Here is a 21,351-nt window from a genome sequence, read left to right on the forward strand (position 1 = left end):
GATTCGTCTGTACTCGGGAGTTTACAAAGCCACCAAGGATGCTACGAAGACTCACTTCAACATGGTAAGGTGAAAACATTCAGAGTTAAGATGCATTTTATTTTGTTGAAAGAAGAAAATCTGCTTCTTTCCGTTTGCTTTGGATTGTGGTCCATGGCAAAATTTGGCAAAATGAACGGATCTGTGCTGCTCCTGGACGTTTCCACCTCACAAGTAAATCAAAGGGGCACAACAAACGGCGTGGGCAGCTGCGTAACGCAAACCTACTTCTGATGAACAACTACAACCCAACAACAAAAGCAGCGAGAGAGAGAGAGCGTGAGAAAGAGAGAGAGAGAGAGAGAGAGAGAGAGAGAGAGAGCAAGAGAGAGAGTGCGAGAGAGAGGGAGCGAGAGAGAGAGAGCGAGAGCGCAAGAGCGAGAGAGAGAGCGCGAGAGAGTCAAAGAAAGAAAGAAAAAGAAAGAGCGCGAGAGCGAGAAAGAGAGCGCGAAAGAGCAAGCGAGAGAGAGAGCGAGAGAGAGAGCGAGAGCGAGAGAGAGAGAGAGAGAGAGAGAGAGAGAGAGAGAGAGAGAGAGAGAGAGAGAGAGAGAGAGAGAGAGAGAGAGAGAGAAGGTTAGAGAGAAAGAATGACAGACATGCCTGTCCTCAAGTCCTACCTCCAACAGTTAGAACACTTAGACGCTCCTTGAAATGCGCAAGGTCTGGAGGAGCAGTAAAAGGGAAGAAAGACCCAGAAGAGGTTAGAGGCTGACCATCAGTGAGGCAAAAATAATTAGCCCAAATACCAAACTGGCCGGCAAAAGTGCGCACAGCAGCAGAATTCTGGCACTGACGAGCGTCAAGTCATAACAAAATACCAATAAATACTGATTAGCAGCCAAAATACAGCAAAAGCAAAATTCATTGTCGATTGTTTCTGTAAGAAAATGGTCTTAATCTTACAGGCTGAAGGACACGACCCCACAACTTCTACAAAGCACACCAGGCACCAAACAAAGCAAAGCTCGCCAAGAGGCCTACAAAAAATAAGAAATCAAGCTAGTACAAAGCACAAATCAAGGCCTCAAGGCCTCAAGCCTCGCCACAGCGTAGAACCCAACACAGCTAGCACGGCTAGGCAACACGAAGCTCCGGTTCAACCACAGTAAATGCAGCCAGTGAAGGAAGGTCCTTCCAAAGCTGGGAACATCTGAACCTGCTCTAAATGGCCCCAGTGTGGAAAACAAACAGTGTAACTGAACGGTTTGGCGGAAAAACGAAACCTACACAAATGTGACCTTAACTCAAATGTAGTCAAGTCTGAAGCTCACTTTAACCTTAATCTGGAGCAACGAGGCGAACACAGCTAACACCAGCATAATCTGTGGAAACGGCACGTCTAAATGATCAACACGTCTCGGAAGTTAAATCACCTCTAACAGACTCGCTTCTGAGGTTTCCGACACGGTTATCCATCAAATTTAAGGAATTAAAGGCTAAAGCACGGCTTCTACAACCGTTTTCATTACAAAACCTTTCTAGGTTTTAGGGCTGGTATTTTACAGGTCTTTAAATACTTAATAAATACTTAATAAATAAATACTTAAATACTTCAAATAAATAAATTAAATACTTCATAGGTATTTTCGTTCTTCATTAAAGACACTAATAATAGCTCAAAGTGGACGGCAACGGTTTATTAATATTTTAAATCGATGTTGGCGCAAACGAACTGAATCCAGCTGTGGTGTAAAGCATTACGCAGACCAAGAGGACGGATAAGGATCAGTACACCAACCTATCGCTGCTGTCAGAACAAAGCCTCTTCATTTTTGCCGTTTTTCAGTTTTCGCCATCATCTGAAAATGCCTGTTGCTCTTTACGTTGTGTGAACATTTCATGATGAATGACCCATAAGAAATGACCTAAAATGACTTGGAAATGCGTCCGGTTCCATTGACTTGCATTCAAAATGAAGTGCGTTTTTCCCTTCTCCTGTAAAGTTACCATTACGGAGAGACGGGAATTTGTTCCAACAACGACGGTAAACAAGATGATTAAAACGTCTTGCGCCTGTTATCTTCCTATCTGCGTGAGGTCTTCTGAGGCATCAATGCTCTGTTAGTTTAAGCAGCAGTGCAGTTTGGTGCTCACTGAGGAGACGTGATGTGGATGCCCTACCTGATTTTATGATGTGTTCAACCAAACCACCTACAATTCATCATTTTTACTGCATTTTCTTTGCAGTTCATTACAATTGCAGTTCAAACAACCATTTTTGTGGCTTAACCCTTAAAAGTGTCTATTTCTGCAGCAGTTGGTCATCGTCGTTATTGCATTTACAGCTGATTTGTAAACATTTCATCTCACAAAGATTTTTATTCAGCTCACCTCGCAATCTACCATTGTGAATATGAAAACACATGAATAGGAATAGAAGTACTTGTTTTTGTATTGATTATGATGTCCATTCATTTTATACCTATAATTGTTACTTTTATTTTTGTGTTATCCATTATTTTTTTCCTCATTCTCTTTTATTTTTATGGGTGTTTACACCTTGATAAATCGAAATAAACCTATTATTAAGTATTATTATTAAGTATTTAAGAACAGAAGTCATTTATTGACACCCTGAACAAACAAATCAATAGTAAGCAGTCAAGATGGGAATATGTAATCAAATGCCATTGGGTCTCCACACTGGGCGCAACCAAAATCCTTTAAACTGTCCTTCTCCGGTAAATGCCGAAAGCCCTGCCCACACAAAAGCTCTCCGACACAGCCGAGCATACATCAATTTCCTGCCCACATGCCCTATATGCAAACGCAAGCACTGCCAAATGAACGCAACAGCATCTGCTGGGCACATAGTCTGAAGGCTTGATCATAGACAAAGCGCAACAATGAAAGAAAGAAATATGAAAAAAATCTCACATTTTTGATATCCACCTTAAATGTTCAAGTCCCTGGAATGTAATTTATACGTGATACATCCCACTTTACCTACTGGAATGTGTGTTGAGTTAATAAATCAAGCAGCTCAACCTGTAATTGTGGATATAAGTCGTGTTATAGCAGAGTAGAAAAACTCAAAGAGAGAGATATTTAAAAGGTGCAAACATCAGTTAGTTCATCTAGCAAGCACAGCAGCCAAGACGTTAGACGACGAACGCATGAAACATGATGTGCTATTTCAGTCACGTAAAGGTGGTTTACTTTAACCTGCTATATGAATAATTCAGAGCACATGTCTGAAACGTCTTTGGATTAAAGGTACAATAATGACTGACCTCTAGTTTGGAGAACTTTATCTTTGCGAGTTTTTAGTGTTGGCCAATTCTCGATAACATGTTAATGCTAAACTATCTAGAACACCCCAACTCTACCACAGAGTCTCTTCTAAGGTTAATGGAACGGAAAGAACAGCACGTCTTGACGTACTGAAGTGCAGGCCAAGTCTCAAAACAGATCTAAAAAGCTGGACAGAGTGAAGTGCTCGTGTCTGGCACGGAACAGTGCGAGCGGAAGCAGCCATCTAGAGGAGAAGGCCAAGCTTGGCAGATCCTCAAAAGCAAGAGTGCTTCACAATAAAGCTTTGCTGTGCTTCTTGTCAGAGCAAAGAACCTTGTGGCCAGTCAGTGTCTCACAGTCAGTCAGTCCACATTCAGGAGGGCTAAAAGACTCCATTCCAGGACGGCTGGTGTTCACTGATGTGCTGGATTCTACAAAAGCTGCAACCAGTGCTTAGGGTGTTAAGTACTAGGGCTCGATTGATGGATCGTTTGGCCGATAAAATCCTATAAAATTTTACTAAATTGGAGGGACTGTGCTGGATAACATGAGCAAAGTGCACTAAGTTCAAATCAAAATGCTTGGCATGCGGGACATCGCTATTTTACAGAGATTATATCATGGATAAAATGTTTATTATTTACCTCAAATATAATTATAATATAATTAAAACTAAAACAGGAACATTGCTGCATTAGTGGCCAGTAGAGGTAAAAATATATATGAGTCAAAATGTATATAAAAGTACACATTAAAAAACTCTCTCACTATACTGGCAGATAATCTTGCTGGATTCAGGCACATTTCTGAAAACAAGCCAAGTTATCTGCCAATATGATGAGATTAGTTTACTAAAATCATTTAAAACAAGTGCGAAATGTCTAGAAACAAGTTAAATAATCAGTAACACTTTATTTGGATGGTCCACTTTAGATGTTTTGTAGATAATTTACTTTAAAATAAATATCTACTAAATTCACTATCCTTTTCCTTTAACTCTAACCCTAACCTTGCCATCAAACCAAAATCTAAACCCAACCCTCACCCTGGTCCAAATCCTAACCCCATCACTGTTTAGAACCCATTCAGTTCAACAGACAGTTTGTCGACAACATCTGTAGAGAATCTATAGGGGACTATAGTGGACTGTCCAAATAAAGTGAGACCTAATAATCCTATAATAAGACTAGAACAATCTCAACGTGAGAAACAGACACGTTGACTAGATTTGAGATAATTTCACTTGCCAAGATGCCATTTTCTGAGGTGTGCAGCTATAGCAACAGAACACCAAGCCATCCTGGTCTGTTATTCGACAGCCCTGCTCATTGCGTGCTGAAGGGTCAGTGAGCTTTGGCGGTTCAGCGGTCGTTCATAACTCCTCACCAAGTTTATCCGAAGACGTTATAATGTCGGTGGGGACGGACGAATCCAGATCAGCATCCATGATCCCCAGGGGGTCCAGCTGAGCGACATGGTGACCCCGGATCTACAGGAGACGGGTGGTCCCCGAGAAACCAGGGGGCCGAACGCAAAACCACCAGGGAAAGAGGGAGGGAGGGGGACGGGTGACGCAGTGAAGAGGAGAAGCGGGAGATGGAGCAGATGAAGGAATTGTGATTGAAGGTGGAAAATGGCGTTGGAAAGTGGTGACAGAATGTGTTGAGAAGAAAAGAACAGAGGAAGAAACAGAAAGAAGCAGAGAGAGAAAGAGAGAGAGAGAGAGAGAGAGACGGGTAAGGGGGCAGGGGGCAGGGGTGGGGAGGGAGAAGCGACAATAACACAGAACAGGCTCATTAATGGTGTTCGGCTGAGCTGTGGGGACAGAAAACATTTCTCACCAACATGCTGATACCCAGTAGCTACTGGGGCCTCGTCAAAATTTACACAACTGATGCCCAGTGGGTCCAGGTTGGCATTATGATGCCCCATGACCTGGAAACAAGGCAACAGCAGTCACAAAACAGGACGAGGCCATTACAGACACTTACCATGCAGATTCAGGCAAATCCAAAAACACTGAGTCACCTCATGTGAAGAAATACCATTAATAAACAAAAACCATCCCACTGGGACGTAGAACTAAACCCGGGGGAGGGCGTGGAGGACGTTAACTCATTTTTACTCGGAAAGTCAACAAAAATGTGTAATTTGACCAGCGTCACCCAGACGTTTGCATGTGACTGTATGTACAGCTATCTTACTTTGTCAGACACATTGTAAACACATTTAAAACAAGACAAGAGCATAAAATATAATATATAAATTTCCACACTATATATGAGAATATCGCTGTTGTCGGATAAACCTCATATCTCCATTTGTGACATTTTTCCGTTTTTGATATAATTGGAAAATACCTGTTACCCTTTAGATTATATCTAAATTTCATGATGAATGGACTGAAAAAAATGACCCAAAATGACTTGGAAAAATTTCCGATTCCACTTACATTAAAAGTAAAGTAGGTTTTTTCCTTCTACTGTAGTTACCTTTTTGGAGATAAGAGGTTTTTTCTGACAACAGCGATATACACACATATAGTAGAGATGCAATCATAGTTCAGTGAATGTCAAATTAAAATTATAACTGAACATATATATCTGTTAATTAAATTAATTTTTCAAGATCATGCTATGAAAAACATTCAAATATTACCTGCTGTTATTCCATGTCAGGGGTTCAGCTCATTTAACATTACGGTGCCAGATTTTGCTGGTTGTCTTTGCTTGTGTGTGTGTATGCCTATCACAATTACATAATCGCCTGATCGCAGCTATTCGAGCTGACTGCAGTGATCTTCCACAACTGTTATCTTTTACTATTGTACGGTTATGTCCTAATCAACACGCTGGCCCTTATTCATCTAACTTGTGCAAAAAGAGCACAGCTTTAGCCACAATAAATGACATTTGACCCAATAAATGACATTTGATCTGTTTTAAGGTACTTTCATACGGAGTGGAAGCAGAAGTCTTGAACACAAATGGTGAACCAGCCTCGGTGCGTGAAATCAAGTGCTGGCCTGCCACTACGTCGTTTAAATGCAGCATGCGGTAAAATCCATACAGAAGTTTCAATATTTTTAATATTTTTGTAAGACAGTATAATGATGTGATTGTGAGATGTGATTACATCCTAAAGTAACATTTAACTGTCGTATTATTGTATTGTATTATTGCATTATTAGTGTTTTTGCACTAGCTGTGTTTTGCAGTTTTGTGAGTGGATTCAGCATAAAATAAAGTGTAAAATGTCCTTAAATGAGTAACTGAATAGCTGCAGCATGCATGTGAAGTACATCCACTTTTTTTTCCAGACTGCATGCACAAATTAGAAGTATTTAAGAATTATATAAGTACTTATAAGTAGATTTTTTTTATTTGCATTACAGAGGATAACAGTTTTGATCAGTAAGTCACATTCTCCTACCTGACTGTAGATGATTGTACAAATACTCCTAAGATTAAATCGATGAATAACAAAACAATGGTGACATTTACGATCAGATCTGACTGTATCAAATGTTGATGAATAAGGGCCATTATGCAAATTGGGTGTGTTTATATTTACAAAAAAAAAAGTAAATAAAAGAAACACATTTTAATTAAGACAAGCCTATTAAGTTGGGTCTAAGGAGTGCTGGTGCTCTTAAGGCTTAAACTGAATTCCATTCTAAATGTGTTTGTACAGCGCTTACAACCGCCGTTATCACAAAGCAGCTTTGCAGAAATCCAGGTCAGGCCCCTAGGAGGCAGCAGTGAGTAATGAGCAGCAGCTACTTCTGTTATCAGTTGTGAGATAATAAGTTTCAGCAGTTAGGAAGCAAATAAAGTTAATCAGTCCTTTTGGCCATTTTAGGCTTCTGCTTTAATAGTCTGTTAACTCATGTCACTCCTTTATATGGCAATTAGACATCAGCAAAAAAAAACAGGCCTGCCTGTGTGGGTACATGTTCCTTAATCAAAGTACTACACAGCAGAAGAGCAGCTAATGCAGGTGCTCAAACTAGTCGTTTTGGTCGGTTTAGATCCAATTCCATTTCACCCTTCGCCCCTACCACTTAGCCCCCAGCCCTCAAGCTCTTGGGGTTGGGTGTCCCGATTGTTGTTGAGATAAAGGGTAGGACGAAGTGTTGGGACTACATGACCCTCCAAACAGAAAGAACGACGAGAGGGCTGAGCGAGTGACCAAAGAAACCCACAAACGTGAGAATTCTCTCTTTAATATCTCACTTTAGTGTCGTTTTAGTGAATTATGGTCATTTGCTTCATAACAAGCATAAAAAAAAAATCGCAAACAACATGCTAATGTCTCAGTACCTAGCTAGCTAACTTTCCCGTTCCACCTTAAATGGTCCAGCAGTTTTAAGGTGGACCGGGGAAATTCACCAAAGAACTAGTGGTGGGTGATAAATAATTGCCCCCCTCTTTGAATGATGCCCTAAATGTAACTAAAGCCCAGCAGTGAGGGCCGGGTCGCCTACAGAGCAGCGCTGGTAGCTGTTAATGAAGTTCTGCTCTTTTTAATTGAGGGTCTCATTTCAGAGGGAAGATTTCAACCACTACCCCTTATAACTCAGTTCCAAAAGGTTAGGATGACACTTGAAAACAAGGGGTAGGGGTAAAAAGAAGAAAGGGGATTGGGCCTAAACGTCTGACGGAGCTGCTTTTATTTTTCAGAAAGGATGCGATAAACGCAGCCCGTGCAGTACACAATAACATGCTCTTACCTTCGGCACAGTGTACCAACACCAAGCTAGAGTGAGAGGATATCAATACCTCAGCTGTAACACTACAGACACATCCGCATGCATCCTGCTGGCAAGAATAAGAACTCACCACCTTGTTGATGCTAGTTTGGAGGAAGCGTGATGATGCAAAGTCTATTGCTTTACTGGATTTCAGCTCAATATAAAACATTTTCCATACATTCAAACAAACTTCACCAATTGCAGAAAACTAAACAAAACAGACGTTCCTGATTCGTAGCACTGGCGTGTTGGACGTACCTGGTAGGCCCTGATGAGAGACTGCACGGCCAGATGGTCCTCCACCAGTTTCTCCACGTTGGGCTGAGCCCCAACCAGAGACTGGGCCTGGGTCAGTTCGGCCAGGCTCACCCCAAGAGGAGGAGGACTCTGGTAGGCAGTGCCCGGAGGAGCCCCTGCGTTAGCATTCCTGAAGAAAATGTCCCAAGACTGGAGGAGGAAGAGATACAGAGAGAATTTAGTAGGTTTACTACAGCAGTACTTTAAGCAGTACACTGCTACAGCATCTCTCAACAGAAACTAACTTTTATTGTGTGTTATGGTAACAAGATCCTATTACGCTTCATTCTGGGCCATTTCTAAGGGTCTATTGATCACAACATCCTCTCACAGCGTAAAGGGCAGCTGGTATTTAGCAAAGAAAGAAGAAAAAGCAGGAAGAAGAAAAAATTATTATACGTCCAGGATTAAAAGTGAGAAGCTCATACGTGGATGAACGTCACACTGCAAAGTCAGACTACGCTGGAACGCATATAAACCAGACTACAAGACTCATGTAAATGTCTTGGTTTATTCTAGTATGTTTAAGACTAACATAAAAATATGGGCCCAATCCAGAGTGTCCAGATATTTTTTTTGGCTACGCTGGATAATCTTAATAAAGTTTTATATCTTTCCAATGAATTATTGCTATTTTCTTTATAAAAAGCATAAAAAAACAAAGCAAACAAACAAACAAACAAAGAAAAAACTCCACTGCTAGTAGTATGCTGATGTCTTGGTAGCTAGCCAGCCAGCCAAATTACTTGTTCCACCTTAAATGGCATCAGAACTGCTGAGACAAGCTAAGGCTGTCACTGCTGACTGGCAGGGTCGCCTACAGAGCAGCGCTGGTAGCTGTTAATGAAGTGATGCTCTTTTTATTTGAGGGTCCTATTTCAGAGGGAAGATTTCAACCCCTACCCCTTATAACTCAGTTCCAAGGGGCAAGATGACACTCGGAAACAAGGGATAGGGGTAAAAAGAGATGGGACTGGGCCTTGCAGTAGTTAGGGTCACTTCAAATCAGTTAGTATCTAAAGATAAAGATCAATGATATTAAGTGATGGTGTCTAAAACAGAATATAAAGAAAAAGTAAAAAAACAAAGCTCGTATTTCACTGATGGACTGATCGACAGTCCATAGGCAGAGTGTACAGAGCGTAATGTGAAAAGGTAAAAGTACAAAAAAGGTTGAATTCCATTCTTTACAACACGCCTGCCTGACTAACTCATGCTTAAAACTCCTCCTGCCACATGAAGGCTGAACTGTGTAATGCGCAAGATGTTAAATGTGATGTCTAATTTAACCTACACAGAATGCATGAACTGCAAAGGCTTGATTTCGAATAGGTTACTCGTCACATACACTCACTGCCCACTTTATTAGGTACAATTGCTTGTTAACACAAACAGCTAATCAGCCAATCACACGGCTGCAACTCAGTGCATTTAGGCATGTAGAGGTGGTCAAGACAACTTGCTGAAGTGCAGACCGAGCATCAGAACGGGGAAGAAAGGGGATTTAAGGGGCTTTGAACGTGGCGTGGTTGTTGGTGCCAGACGGGCTGGTCTGAGTATTTCAGAAACTGCTGATCTGCTGGGATTTTCACGCAGAACCATCTCTAGGGTTCACAGAGAACGGTCCGAAAAAGAGGAAATATCCAGTGAGCGGTCAGTTGTGTGGACGAAAACGCCTTGTTGATGTGAGAGGTCAGAGGAGAATGGGCAGACTGGTTCCAGATGATAGAAAGACAACAGGAACTCAAATAAACAACCAGAATCTCTGAGGAACGTTTCCAACACCTTGTTGAAAGTCTGACACAAAGAATTAAAGCAGTTCTGAAGGCAAAAGGGGGTCCAACCTTTTACTAGCAAGGTGTACCTAATAAAGTGTCCGGTGAGTGTACAGCTCTGTAATCACTGTTGTGATTCACTGCCTGAAGTTCGCTTCTTTACTTTTGCCCAAGAGGTAAAAAGCTAATGTTACACCGTGTTCAACTGATGCTGTGCTGAGTTGTTTAATGATCTCTAACAGACTAGCTTATGCCATTTGTGACACTGTATGACACACTTATCTATAACATGAATAAATGTATTCAGGGGTTTCAAGACGGCTGCTAATGCTGCTTTTAGTCGGAGGGGCATGCCGCTGTTGTCGGAAGAAAACCTCGTATCTCCAAAACGGTAACTTTACAGGAGAAGGAAAAAACACACTTTACTTTTAATGTAAGTCAATGGAACCAGACGTTTTTCCTAGTAATTTTGGGCTGTTTCTTTTGGTCCATTCACCATGAAATTTACACACAATGTAAAGGGCGGCAGGCATTTTCAAATTAACTCAGAAACTGAAAAACGACAAAAATGGAGATACGAGGTTTTCTTCCGACAGCAGTGATATATATCTGCTGATTCCATACCAGCCTCAAGGCTTCAGTGCACGTCCTGGCTAGTTGACTACACTTGGGGTAATGAGGGAAAATTGATTTTTTGCCACAGAAATTTGTGGCCTTTTGTAATCTTATTTTTAATTCCACCTCTTAAGAGGCTGCAAATAAAAAAAAAAAATCTACCTACCAATCTCCCTTATAAACATTCCCTACAAACAAAGTATTCTTCTTTCGCTTGTAATCCATGTAACACGACTCCTAAAAGTCCCTGTTATGTTGACAGCACATGGCAAAAAGTGTCACTTTGAAGCACTGGCAGGAGTAGCAATACTGAGAGCCACATGTGTGGAGAACATTATCTGGCAGGGTCTGTGTTCCAGACAGAGCAGTTTATTATTGGAACTGTGAAGTAATCCTGGGCCTGAGCCGGCCTGAGGCTGGAGCGAGGCTTGCAATGTTCAGCCTCTGCTGCAGCAAAGCAATAAAGCAGATGCTGCAACTCTAACATTATGGCTTGGATTTAAGAGATTGGCATAACCAGTCAGGAGAAGAGGTAGACCTCAGAGAAGGTTCATGGATGTAGTGAAGGTGGACGTGGAGATGGTTGGTGTGAAAGTAGAGGAGGCAGTGGATAGGGCAAGATGGAGGCAGATGATCCGCTGTGGCGACCCCTAAAGGGAGCAGCCGAAAGACGGTTCAGGGTCTTCAGTAAATAAGGGACTCCGAAATGCTGTGAACATGAAAGAAACAAGATTTCGTCTTCACCATCATTCAGAAGTTTCATAAACAATGATACACTGATAGTTTCATGCCACCTCTAAGTCAATAAGCCTGGCCAAAATTCACAAGTAGGACAACATGTAGGCCAAAGTTCGGCACAACTCGCTTCCTCTGGCGCGTAAAGAGGAAACTACAGATGGAATATTCGTCTCCTTCTTAAAAACCTGAACCTTCACAACAAATCCAAGATGCTGAGTGGCAAAAACCACACTTCACGTCCCTGAGAAAGCAGGACGACATGGGACAAATCAGATCTTCTCTGAACGTTTTCAGCCCAAAACAGAACCAGGTATTTACTTAGACTTAAACAGCCATTCTGAGCGTTTTGCTCCACTTTAGTGAAATGTTTTGAGGCATAATGGATTCGCATGTTTTACACGTTTTTTTACTGATAATTTTTTTTGTTTTCTCGAAATCTTTGAGACATTTATGACATTAGCACTACATAACATGACCGGAAGGTGGCTGGTTCGATCCCCAGAGCCGACAGTCTGTGACTGAGGTGTCTTAGAGCAAGACACACCCAACTGCTCCCCGGGCACTGTGGATAGGGCTGCCCACCGCTCCGGGCAAGTGTGCTCACTGCCCCCTAGTGTGTATGTGGTGTTTCACTTTACGGATGGGTTAAATGCGGAGGTGGAATTTCCCCGTTTGTGGGATCAAAAAAGTATCACTTAATCTTAATGAGTTATAGAAAAGCAGAGCGAAAAAAAAGTGAATCCGCACTTCCATAATTTTACCATGATGAACATTTATATAATGGCTTAGAAGGCACCTGTAGGTTCACTGGTGGCTTTGGACAGTACATAAACGAAATCAGTAAAAGTCTGTACATTATTCGACGACTGAATTATGCAAAGATTTAGAGAAATCTGTGAAGTTCTCCTTTAAATGCATAAAGTGATAAAACGTCTTATTTTACTTTAGGAATTCTGTTTATATTCTGGTCAAATAAATTAGCATTAAAAAGGCAGATACAGATTATGAAGGCTTTTCTGTGGCTGGGTGCTGATCAATCTCTTTAATGTGGCTGGGGGTGGGAGCTCTTTCCCAAAAGTCTCTCTCTCTGTCTCTCTCTCTGTCTCTCTCTCTGTCTCTCTCTCTGTCTCTCTCTCTCTGTCTCTCTCTCTCTGTCTCTCTCTCTCTGTCTCTCTCTCTCTGTCTCTCTCTCTGTCTCTCTCTCTCTGTCTCTCTCTCTCTGTCTCTCTCTCTCTGTCTCTCTCTCTCTGTCTCTCTCTCTCTGTCTCTCTCTCTCAAAAAAAAGAAAGCAACAGGAACAGAAGAGCGGTCAGAAGAAAAGTAGTGGGCGTAAGCCCTTTGAACGGGCACCGTTTTGTAGAGGCCACCCTCCGAGGATGACGAATCACAACGAAAGATTCAATTCACTTCTGATTCTTACACAGCAGACAAAAGAAGAGGTGGAGAACTGTGCTAATATGTAGAGTTTCTTTTGCTCCCTACTAACTCTGTTTCAGCTTACAATGGATGCTGGCATGTGGCAACGACATTACTTCCAATGTAAGTCAATGTCAATGGAACCAGAACCAGACCCCCCCCACCCCCCCACCCCGAATCATTTTGGGCCATTACACACAACGTAAAGGGTAACAGGCCTTTTTGAGTCGTCAAAAACTGAGATACGAGGTTTTCTTCCGACAACAACGACATACAGTTTTAAGTTCTAAGACCGTTTATAAGAGTAGAAAAGGAAAGCAGTGAGCTTCATTCAACCTGAATCACGCCGCTTTCGTCATGAAGGTCGTTAGACGAGAGCCGAAAAAGCTTTAACCAAATTACAAAGACCAAAAAACACAAAAGCTAAAAAGGGCAGAGGCACATTTCACACATTCCTACCATGACTCACATCCCCTACATATGCCTTCAGAAACAAAGGACAGAAAGGGAGGGGGCGTGAAATCGAGACCTTCTTGGCTGGAAAAGATATCCTCTTACCATCCTGGAGTCGGATTGCGTGTCTTAGGGGTACATTTACATCTAGTGTACTTTAGGGAACAGAGCTGGAACCGTGCCTCTTTCTCTGATGGTGGACACTAATAGAGCTCATGAGGTTAAAAGTCTTTCCAAACAACTTACAGCTGAAAAAAAACACTCAGCCTTCTTATGGAACGAATTTAGGTTAGAAAAGGTCCAAATAAATCTGTGACCGAAACGTTAAAGGAGTTGTCCAGTTTGCTTTAGATGTAGCTGATCATCCCAGACACGTCTGGTGTCTAAACTCAGCTTCTTTAGCAGCGGAGCCAACGTTGCCACTCAACACTAGATATCAATAGTCACCCAAATCTTTTCTGTAAATACATCCCCAAAACGTCTGTCAAACCACATCCAGGCCTTCAGAAAGGTCACACAGATTTGTGGATGTGATTTGGGACACGACTTCACGGTCCAGCTGCAGGCAGCTTCTACAGTTTACTGATTTCGGTTGTTTCTATTTATGAATTTATGTTAATTTTTTTAACTGAAGCCATGTTTATAAAACTACACTGACGAGTCTGCTCAGCTTTAATGAACCGCTGGATGTGGTTTGTGTGAGCTGCACGAAAATCTAGGGATGTGTTTATGAAAAAGATTTGGGTGACTATTGGCTACCAGTGTTTATCAGCAACATTAGCCTAGAAGCTAAAGTTGGTTACCAACTTGGCAGACCTGCTGGACAGACAGAGGTAATGGTGTTCTGGGACAGGCACAGTCCTGTGACCGCTCTAAAAATATCCAGCAGGAATACCAGCAATGTGACCTCACCTACACATACATACCTTCATATGGTTTTCCAACACAAACATTTTGGGGGAAAACCAAGCCGCTTTTCTCTTGTTTGGAATACACCAGGTGTGTGGTAACACAATCAGTCATTAATGGTGGTCAGATACGTCTCTGACAGTCTACGGACACGAAACATGCAAGAAAAACTGCAGGCCTAATTTTTTTATGTTCTTAAAACATCAAACTACAAGGCATGAAAAAAAAGATATGAAAGCAGTTTGCTGTTAACTATACTTCGCTTCTGGAAAGCAACTGATGCAAGACCTAAATCCCCAAAGTCCTCGTCTTAATCAATGCAAAATAAATGGCAAAATTGGCTTTCGATTAACTGATAAGAGCAACTTACGTACCGCATCAACAATGCATTAAAATCATGTTACAATCCAAGTGAAACTATTATTAGTTTAAACTGCAGGCTTATTATTGCATAACTACGTTATATATTGCAGCAATGTACGTTATATAACACTTAGCATGTTACACCAGCTCTGACCAGCAGGGGTGGCTGTTTGTTTCTTGACCCACCCAATTTAAACCGAAACCGATTTCACAACACGTGTGCAAAAATATGTAATTTGTTGCAAAATTTTCAACAATTAAATCACAAAAAAAACAAAATACTCATCAGTGGTTCAAAAACTGAGAGAAAGCTGCTTTACGAGAAGCTCGGCTCTTTACTTTCATAAACTAAACCTGAAGTAGGAAACCTGGGTGGGACCTTGGACTCTGAGCTCTGTGTGAGCCCTCATGTAAACGCAGTCACTAAAGCAGCTTCATATCATCTGAGAAAATCACTGCAGTTCGGCCTTTCCTCTCTCAGAGCGACGCAGAGAAACGTGTTCATGCATTTGTTACAGCAGAGTTGATCACTGTAATGATCTTCTGACTTGGGCTTCCTAAGAAAACAGTACATCCCTCATAACTCGGACAAAACGCAGCAGCATCCTAACACAAACAGCACAGAGAGATCAGATCAGTCCCGCTTTAAAAGAGCTGCACTGGCTGTCTGCATCGTTCAGGACAGAGTTTAAAGCTCTGCTACTGGTTTTTAGGCTCTGAATGACCTTAAAGCTCCACTTACATCACCGAGCGTCTGTCTGTTTATGATCTTAGACCTGCGGATGTTGATCTTCTACAATCACAGAGAAAACGTGAAGAGACTCGTTCAGTTATTCTGCTTCTAAACTGTGGAGCTCAGTTCACCTTTTATTAGATAAGCTCAGTGCTCACCTTTAAAAACATCTCTAACTCTTTAGCGTTCAATTAAAACTCGACATCTGGTGGTGTTTATCTTTAATTTGGTGTGTGCCATTTTTTATATGGTTCTATATCAATACTTATAATTTCTTGTATTACTGTTTAATCTTATCACCGGAAAAAGTGCTGCATAAATAAAAATGATTATGATTATTTCTACTGTTTTACAGCTGCTGCCTGATAAAGGCTGTGTCTGAAACATAATAAATGCTGCCTACTCATACAGGATTCTGAGGTACTGAGGCAGCCAGTCTCCTCAGTTTGGCCGCTTTTTTTGAAGGCAGCATATCCTAGCCTTCTTAAAAAACTGAAAAAAGGTGCTAATGCTAACAGCTGGTAGTGAGAGGTCATATCTTGGCAACAGCGTGATGCAACACTGCCCTCGAAATGCGTCTCAGAGGTACGTTTATCGCAGCACTGCCTTCTGAGACAACCACTCACCAAAACCGCTGCCTTCAGTTTCGGACACAGCCTTAGACACACATGCTGACGCGCCTTTGCCGTGCTTTTCCGTTCAAATCAGGTAGTGACCGGGACAAAGCGAGGCGAAAAGAACTGACTGGGGACCTAAGTGGCATTTCCCTTGCTGCACTAGCACTGTGGATTTCCCTCTTGTGGGACTAATAAAGGATCATCTGTGAAATTTGAAAATAACCTTGATGTTACACATCAGGAGGCACCACCACCACAGGTCCCCTCCTAATACAGGTCCCAGCGCTACTGCACCAACACAGTGAATTGGGAGGGGCCTAAAATCAGAGTTACTCTGGTAATAACTGCATCACTGAACCTCCCTATAGAAAACCATGCCCATCTGAACAGGAGAGGAAAGAGCAACAACCAAAAAAAAAAAAAAAAAAAAAAAGGTAGAAAAGAGAAATCAAAACCGAGGACCAACTGGTCTTCACACAAATCCAGCTGCTTGTCCTCTTCTGCTTACCTTGTGCACACTCTTGGGGTTCTCCAGCCAGGCGTAGTACATTTCTTCCACATAGTTTGAGCTTGTCCCATTCAGGAATGGCTCGGCGGCCACTGGCGCCGTGTAGCGCCTGATTGGCTGAAACGTCCTGAGCGTGGCCGCAGGCCTCTGCTGCGACGCGTTTTTAGCAGTCTGTGAGGCCGTGATCGGCCGAAGCCGCGCCGCACAAGTCCTTAAGCGGTGCATTGCAGTCTGATAAAAAGAGCGTCAAACTCTCAAACACAGCAACGTGTGCTCCCGGGTGTCCCCACCAGCAGAGAGAAGGAGAGAAAGAGGTCACCCCCCCTTTAATTCCCACAAACGGAAGAGCTGCTTCTGACGTCCCAGAGAAGATCTTCTCCTCGCTCTTGCAGAGGGCAGTGGTCGACTGATTTGACAGATTTCACCAACCTGGGAAAGACACAAAAGGCCATTAGTACATGAATACAGAGGTAAGGGTGGGTGATATAACTATATGATGTACCCCAGACCCAGATTAAGCCTAGGCCTACACCTAAAAAGCTTTCCAATGGTAAATCTCAATTAACACTGAAATTAAGGCCCAATCCCATTTCACCTTTTGCCCTACGACTCAGCCCTTGCCCATTCATTTTGTGCAATTATGCCTTGGAGTAGGGTGTCCTGATTTTTCAGATAGAGGGGTAGGGCGAAGCGTTAGAGCTACATGGCCCTCCAAACGGAGAGTTATAAGGAAAAAAAGGAAAAAAACCCACAACCGTGAGAATTTTCCGTGTTAAAAATTACCACTGAATTAACTTGGTTTAATGTTGTTTCAGTGCATTATGGTCCTTTTCTTCATACTAAGTCACTAGTTATGCTGATGTCTCAGTAGCTTGCTAGATAAATTTCTCATTCCACCTTAAATACTGCACCATTTAAGGTTGACCGGGAAAATTCAAACAAGAAGCTGGTAAATAACTAGCTGACTATAACTTCATATCACTGAAGAATTAGTGGTGGGCGATAATAAATAATTGCCCCCCTCTTTGAAGGCGTATGATGCCCTAAATGTGACTAAAGCCCAGCAGTGAGGAGCTGAACTTTCCCCTCCTCTGCTGTCCTGGTAGCTGTTAATGAAGTGATGCTCTTTTTATTTGAGGGTCTCATTTCGTAGAAGATTTCAACCACTTCAACCAAGGTGACACTCGAAAACAAGGGGTGGGGTAAAAATAAGAAATGGGATTAGGCCTTAGTCCAAGATTAGGTTAAACCCTGCCAGCACTACATGTCCAAAAGTCTGTAGACACCTGTTTATCTGTTTCTTCTGAAATGAAGGGTACTGATAGGGTGTCCGTCCCCCCTTGCGGCAGTCACAGCCTCTACTCTTCAAAAGGCTTTTGGAACATTGCTGTGAGGATTTGACTGCATTCAGCCACATGGACATTAATGAGGTCACGAGGTCACTGATGTTGGACGATTATTTCGGGATGCTTAAACTTGTCCTCAAAGTCTTGAGAATGTAGTTCTCCTATTCCATAGCCCAGGAGCATCAGCGTTGGGTGCACACTAAATTAGCTGAATTCACTAATTAGAAGGGATCTGTGGATGCTATTGGGCATAACATGTATAATATACAAGAGATAATATACAGTACTGAGCGAAAGTCTTAGGCACCCAAGACACATTTTCAAAATCTATTTATTAGAAAAGTGTTAATATCTGAATAAACAAAATGTATAGAATATTAATTAATGATATATACATACACACACAGACATACATGCATATATATCATATAAATAATAAATAGTGATTTTATGGACGTGAGTGTGTTTGTTTAACCATTTTCAAACCGCTCCTTGAGGAAGCCCAGTACTACATGTAGTTAATTGGTGTAGTGTAGTGGGTAACACCTCTGCCTTTGACGCTGTAGACTGGGGTTCAATCCCCTGATTGAACAAGCATCCTACACTAGTCCTTGGGCAAGACTCCTAACACCACCTTTGCCTACCTGTGTAAAATAGTCAAATTGTAAGTCGCTCTGGAAAAGAGCGTCAGCCAAATACCATGAACGTAATTGTAAAAAGCAGCTCCTGGTTTGACCAATCAGAGCTCAGTAAATTGAGCTCATGATGTCATTGAAGATATTAACGAGTCTCTGTGGCGGCTGTGAAGGTGTCCAGGAAAAATATGGACCCAAGAAATTCTTGGTACTTTTTATTGTTTTTCTGTTTATTTGAATTATGAATACGACTTTATTCTAATGTATATTGTGATGAACTCACTGCTGAGGTCAACTGTTTAAAAATTAGCTTAGACGCCTAAAACTTTCACACAGGACTGTAAAAAAAACATTTCTGCTGCTACGTTTACATACAGCACGACGCTTCCTACAGCCCAGCCTTCATTTATTTCCAGTCAAAACATTTGCCCTTAACTACAAGTTATCTACATTCACCAGCCACTTTATTAGGTACAACTGCTTGTTAACACAAATAGCTGATCAGCCAATCACACGGCCGCAACTCACTGCATTTAGGCCTGTAGAGGTGGTCAAGCCAACTTGCTGAAGTGCAGACCGAGCATCAGAACGGGGAAGAAAGGGGATTTAAGGGTCTTTGAACGTGGCGTGGTTGTTGGTGCCAGACGGGCTGGTCTGAGTATTTCAGAAACTGCTGATCTGCTGGGATTTTCACGCACAACCATCTCTAGGGTTTACAGAGAACGGTCCGAAAAAGAGGAAATATCCAGTGAGCGGTCAGTTGTGTGGACGAAAATGCCTTGTTGATGTGAGAGGTCAGAGGAGAATGGGCAGACTGGTTCCAGATGATAGAAAGGCAGCAGGAACTCAAATAACCAACCAGAAACTCTGAGGAACGTTTCCAACACCTTGTTGAAAGTCACGAAGAATTAAGGCAGTTCTGAAGGCAAAAGGGGGTCCAACCTTTTACAATCTTTTCAGGAGACTCACTTTCAGTTTCTCTCAGAAATCTGCAGGGATGTTCTTCCACACCTGAAAAGTTCAGTCTTAGAAGTTGGTTGGATCTTCTGCTTCTCACAATCCCAGTAATCCAAAACACTTGTTTCTCCTCTCCCTCAAAGACGGAAGCCGCTGGTTATCCGACTGTGACAGATCTGGTGGTCTACCAGGTCTTGCGTGGTTGTTATGAGCCTCACTTTCTTCATATCTTTTAATCATTTCTAAGCTCCTTATTTTTCTCTGCCTTTTCTCCTCCCTTATACAGGTGGGTTACCTTCTATCTAACCTCCTCTGAAGTATTTCACAGAAAATAAATAACTGACGGTTCTGACTGGAAATGAAATAAATGAAGGGTGGTCTGGTCTCTGACCTGTGCAGGTACTGTATAAACATACTTTGAGCTGCACAACATACTGTTTGTAAATCATTACCTCAATATTATCTTTCATGCTGATATAACAAAAGGCTGCAATACGTAAACAAGCCCATGGCATTTGTTCCCCACAGTACCAGGGGACGATTTCCGTGGGTTTTCAGACGAATTAAGGCATTTGGATAATCTAACCAAAGTAAATTACTTTGGCCAAAATGATGCCGGTGAATTTGAAACCACTGGGGTTGGGCAATATGACAATATTTTATCATTATGGTGATAAATTGTCACAGTACACATTTCTGAGTACTTAAACACTGACTAACTACGTTTCATTACAAAGTGAGCAAATTTAGGTCTGTTTAATTGGATTTGGTGCTGTTTGTAACACTGAATAAAATCACTGCAGTTGCAGGTGTTATTATTATTATTATTATTATTATGATTATTATTATTATTATGATTATAAATGTGTATTTTATATGTGGCACTACAGGGTCTATTTTGCTTGTTCCAACTTAAATGTAACAAAAACTAGACTGAAAAAATACAAATGACGCATATCGTCTATCATGAAAATGAAAGTATTGTAATAATATGAAAACATCGCCCACCCTAGTAACCATACCACATTATTGACACACGAAGGCATTTCTAAATGCAAGCTGCACTGCAGTATTACTATTTTGTGCACATCGCAGCCGTAAAACATGCACTTGAATATCTGGACACGTGTTAAAGCAAGCTGGCGTTCAGGTAGATGAAAAGGCTTTTCTAAAGCGGTCACAACAGAAGCCACCATATAGAGTTGGTTATGTAACTCTACTGGCACGCCCTGACTGCGCTAACTCTTTCCTCCCCCAATCCCAATCCCTGACTCGGCTAATTATGGCCTTGACAATCACTTGAATCCGGAAGACATGAAACGCTGCAGGGCCTGAAGGAAAACTGGGGTACAGAGTGAACTGTAGCTTAACTGGACTGAAGAGGTGCAAGTCTAGGTGTGATAAGTTAGGAAGGTGGGGCGGTAACGCAAATACCGTATCCTAGTTACTGCACTGTGCATATATACACACACACACACACACACACACACACACACACACAGTGTTACAGTAGTTTACGGTTAAGCAAACATTACGTGACATTACTTGAGTCATTCCGACCTAATGCTAGCATTTAATATGTCATTTGTCATCTTATGTAATATGTTGTAGTGCAGCATTGCAACCTTCAGCCTCATTGGTTGGACAGAAATTCAAGATTTTGTACTGATTGTGTTTTCTTCCATCAATTTTCTCACTATGACAACCAGTACGCATTATTCAAATATCATACAACCACTGGAAATGCCCCCTAAACAAATTCTGACTGCTTGCACAGCAAGTGATATGGAGGCTAATAAATAGCAGTGCTGGACGAAGTACACAAATCATGCACTTGAGTAAAAGCAGAGACACCCCAGGTGAAATATTCCTCCAGTAAAAGTAGAAGTTCCTCCCTTTAGACCTCCACTTGAGTAAAAGTACTAAAGTATTTACCTTCAAATGTACTTAAGTACTGAAATTT

General features: G+C 41.8%; 1 protein-coding gene across 3 annotated transcripts in view; it reads right to left on the reverse strand.

Annotated features, from left to right (window-relative positions):
• ogdha (oxoglutarate dehydrogenase a) overlaps positions 1-21,351 on the reverse strand; it is a 51,430-nt gene that overhangs the window by 27,373 nt on the left and 2,706 nt on the right. Inside the window, exons 2-5 of one of the 3 annotated variants that reach the window (XM_037536141.1) lie at positions 16,451-16,879; positions 8,285-8,473; positions 4,660-4,762; positions 657-701 (exon numbers count right to left, since the gene is read on the reverse strand). In XM_037536141.1, coding sequence (XP_037392038.1) covers positions 657-701; positions 4,660-4,762; positions 8,285-8,473; positions 16,451-16,675 — 562 coding nt within the window. In that variant the 5' untranslated portion in view covers positions 16,676-16,879. Of the gene's footprint in view, positions 1-656; positions 702-4,659; positions 4,763-5,114; positions 5,209-8,284; positions 8,474-16,450; positions 16,880-21,351 lie in introns of all 3 variants that reach the window. The other 2 variants (XM_017682602.2, XM_017682603.2) reach the window with 2 other exon arrangements.

Source organism: Pygocentrus nattereri, chromosome 29 (genome assembly GCF_015220715.1).
Source record: "Pygocentrus nattereri isolate fPygNat1 chromosome 29, fPygNat1.pri, whole genome shotgun sequence".
NCBI classification, from domain to species: Eukaryota; Metazoa; Chordata; class Actinopteri; order Characiformes; family Serrasalmidae; genus Pygocentrus; species Pygocentrus nattereri.